This window comes from Aphanomyces invadans (assembly GCF_000520115.1).
Source record: "Aphanomyces invadans strain NJM9701 unplaced genomic scaffold supercont1.74, whole genome shotgun sequence".
Lineage (NCBI taxonomy): Eukaryota > Oomycota > Saprolegniomycetes > Saprolegniales > Verrucalvaceae > Aphanomyces > Aphanomyces invadans.
Genome location: NW_008580219.1, coordinates 116180 through 119871, shown reverse-complemented (window position 1 = coordinate 119871; position 3692 = coordinate 116180). Strand labels below are relative to the sequence as shown.

The 3692-nt window shown below is 53.8% G+C and overlaps 2 protein-coding genes across 3 annotated transcripts; one reads left to right on the top strand and one right to left on the bottom strand.

Moving 5' to 3' along the window:
* The first annotated feature begins 1379 nt into the window (after positions 1–1379).
* Positions 1380–2440, top strand: H310_14551 (hypothetical protein). Its single transcript, XM_008882430.1, has 6 exons — positions 1380–1453; positions 1518–1585; positions 1630–1686; positions 1747–1826; positions 1870–2278; positions 2336–2440. The coding sequence occupies exons 1-6, from the start codon at positions 1426–1428 to the stop codon at positions 2387–2389; spliced, it is 696 nt and encodes a 231-aa protein (XP_008880652.1). The 5' UTR covers positions 1380–1425; the 3' UTR covers positions 2390–2440.
* A 77-nt stretch (positions 2441–2517) lies between these two features.
* On the bottom strand, positions 2518–3634 carry H310_14550. 2 transcript variants are annotated; one of them, XM_008882428.1, is made up of 6 exons: positions 3515–3634; positions 3371–3461; positions 3082–3315; positions 2900–3031; positions 2677–2850; positions 2518–2624 (listed from the first exon to the last, which is right to left on the bottom strand). In XM_008882428.1, exons 1-6 carry the CDS (start codon positions 3590–3592, stop codon positions 2572–2574), a joined length of 762 nt encoding a protein of 253 aa, XP_008880650.1. In that variant the 5' UTR covers positions 3593–3634; the 3' UTR covers positions 2518–2571. The 2 variants fall into 2 exon arrangements, with proteins under 2 accessions (XP_008880650.1, XP_008880651.1); XM_008882429.1 differs by having other exon boundaries at positions 3082–3461.
* Between the last annotated feature and the right edge of the window lie 58 nt (positions 3635–3692).

Sequence of the window (3692 nt, the reverse complement as noted above, 5' to 3'; positions counted from 1 at the left end):
TGGCGTAGCAGTGGCGTCATGCTCCTCTTTCAAAGAGAGATGCCTGGGTTTGATCACTTGCGACACCTGCCACAATACGATGTTCGTGACCGCTACGTTGTGGTTCACACACAATGGGACGGACGTGACGTCTACTTCCACAACGTGTATGCCCCTGTGTCCAACGACACGCGGGAGGCATTTTTTGAACGTTTACCTCGGGACTTCCACCCCGGCGCTATACATCACGTCCTGGGTGACTTCAACCTCTCTATCCATCGTGCCGTCGATTTATTGGACGGTCACAGCTCCCATCACACAGGGAGACACGAATTAATGCCGTGGCTACAGTCTCTCGGGGTGGTGGATGCATGGCGATTGCACCACCCTAGGGAACGCATCTACTCTTCTCTAAAGGGTGGCAATCGACTCGACTACATCTTCGCCGATACCCAACGTGTCCAGGTGGCGTATCGATCAGCCACCTACATTCAGTGCCCTGACCGCACTGACCACCTGTGTCACGCGTTGACATTGTTACCTGTGGCTGGGGAACGATCACGGTCGTATTGGAAGCGTCCCAAAGAACTTCTGCGTATCCCCGAGGTGACGGCTACGATTCGTGGGGAGGTACAGACTCTCCTAACCCAACTCAGTACGGCTGCAAATGTTGGAATCGTGTGGGCTGGGTGGAAAAAACGCACTCGGCAGTTCCTCAAAGCCTACCACACACAATTCTTGGCCCACGTTGTTTGGTCGAACTTTCTGCATATCAAATGATGCAGGACACTTGCCAATTCATTTTACTACATCAGAATATAGAGGCGGTCGTGATCATATTTCTTGGGGGTTCTCTGTATCACCCCGCTGCCTTGATCTGACGAAGTAGCAATCATCTATTGAAGTTCACCTCGCCTTAACCCACCGAATTAGTCCACTTTAGAAAATTTCGGCTCGGAACCGAGGTCATGATGACCTCTGACAGCGACATGCTCGACGACCCAGGCTCGCCTTCAAGGCGCCTTCTATGTGCGCAAATTACATCACTTTCGACGTTGAGAGCCGCGTTTGATGGCAAGTGCAATCAGAGTTTGTGATCCCCGACTAGGAGGCCGACACGATTCCGTCTGTTAGCCTATGCAGCCCGAGGAAATGCCCACACGAGATTGCATGTTACGTGGCTGTTTGAGCTCGTTCGACAACACCAAAGGTAGTGCTTGAAAGGACGCGATGACCCGGTCCAGCAATTCTTACCCCCTCATCCATCGCGTCGTTCATGTATTGCGACAGGGCGGCCAAAGCTCATGCGCAAACGGTCCGGGGCATGAACTCAAAGCGCGAACTGATGCTTCTGTTGTTCGGGATTCGTCATGGCTACCGTGTGATTGGCTAAAACCGACTCGAATTTGCACGAGACGCACATAACGGCGAGCAGAAGATCGGGACATGGAGGTGTACTTGCGTGGGGCGCCAGGTACGCGTCTCGATGGAGCCATCGATCCAAGGAAGTGCATCACGACGAAGTGGGCTTGCTGTAGGATGGCGACATGTGCCCCCGGTTCTTGAACACATCGCGGCTTGTCGGGCGTCGTTGCTGGAGGACTTGGTACGGCGGATGTGCGTCGATGCGATAATGTTAACACGGCTCAGGTCGCACAAGCCTGTGACAGGCAATCCACTGCTGATCTCGTCCAAACCATCGAGCGAGTATGTCTTCCACTCGCATGTGTTTCTGAGCCATTCATTTGGTAATGTGTACGCGTTCAGGCCGTCAGCATTACCCCTTCGTTCGACCTTTCCGACACGCACATCCAAAATGCTGCAGCTGGACTTGTCTATATTGCCAGGTGACTGTTTCTTCGTCAGCTAGTCTCATGCTATGCACGTCAGGGGATTGGCATTGCAAAATCTTTCGTACCCGTCAACGTCTCCACCTGACTCAAGTGCTGCCGCCGTCGAAACAGCAGGATGGGAAGCCACCCTAGACCAACTCGAAAGTGCGATGGGCAACATTCCCCATCGCCAAGTCATTGCAATGGCGTTCTTGAAGCGATGGAAGCGCCAGTTGAAACCACTACCCTCGTCCGCACTTCCCAGAAGCAAACTGGTGTCACCACCGACTTGGGCGACCCTCGTCAAGATGGATTGCAAGCTCCGCGTCGCGGTGGCAAAGCCATCCGCCCATGGCGCCGTCCCCGATCCACAGGCGTGTGTTCGTATCAAGTGGGAAGTCGCGGCCTCATCGAGCGACGGCAATCCGACCGCCCACGTCGTCGACTTGACTGTGGCTGAGTTTCAGGCAAGTCTCACGAGTCGCCAAGGAGTTGTGGCTTGTGACGTCATTACGTCTTCATAGGACTTGTATGCATCGTGGCAAGCGCTAGCCGTGGCAGTCGGAGAATACCCGTAGGCGTCGAAAGCGTATTCCTCAATGGAACCAAAAACGCTGTCTCTAGTCGAAGCCATCGCTTTGTCACACTCTAGGAACCCCACGCACGCAAGTGGATATGCACGTGAACAGTGTCAGATATGGCACGAAAGCCAAACGACGATGGCCAAGCAACCCAAAGCCACCATGGACAACACGATCGATTAATGGACAGGAGTTGCTGCGTGGGGGTGCAAGTTGTTGATCAAGAGGTACACTACATCCAGACGTGTTCGATTTGGATACCGCGATGCCAGAACTAGATATACCTCGATGCAGCATAAATATGGCGTCTTGGATGGCGGCGGCACACACAGCGACGTGAGGCCCCGATCGTTTGTGCGCGACGACGAGCGTCGCGTTTTCGATCGCGATCACTTGAATCGTGCAGTTCCGGCCGCCTTGCATCGTGACAGACTTGGCGTTGTCGCCAACAAACGCCACTGTCGCACAGACGTGTTAGTTGAGTCATGCAAGGCGCAAAAGACGGACTCATGTCGGCGGCGAGCGTGCGAAGCGACTGCAAGTTGACCAGGACTCCAAGATGGTCGACGTCAACTGTGGCGTACGTGACGGTGTCGTCCGTCACCAGGATCGCCTTTTGGATTCCACGTTGTTGCTGTACTACGCACGGGCAAAGTCAACGAAAGTGACAGAGGTCGTCGTGGTCGAACAAATGGCCAAGATGGGCTTGACGGAGTCCCGGATGACTTCGCTGATCTTGTAGTGGAACCCGTGAAAGTCACGCAGGTTGTGGCCAATGTTGCCAAGGTCGCCCGCGTACTCGTCGACAAATGCGGACAGAATCTCCTTGGCGATAAACGCGCCAAACTTGGGGCCGTCCGACACGTCGAGGAATATCGCACAGAAAACTTTGGCATGGTCGTTCGTGACGACAGTCACGGCCACTACATTATAACGTTCACCCATTACCATCCCGACCGCCCTCGCCGAACGTTTTACCATGGGCAAACTCCATGTAAGACACGGGGGCGCCGGTCGTCTTCGCCGAAAACTCCAAGATTGCCGTGAGCAAGGAACCTATAAGACGCGGCTGGAACAAGAGGACGTGCATGAGCTACTCCAACACGATGGCTGGCAATGTACCTGAGCGATTGCATTGACGAACTCCTTGGAGAACAGCACAAGACCGCTCGTTGCCATGACCAGCACATTCCGGAGCATGGTGTCTTGAAAGATTCGTGCGAATCCAAACCGAGTTTCGGCCTTCAACGAAATTAAAAAAGATACATCTCAAGTTCGCATCTGAATATTACTGTATTGC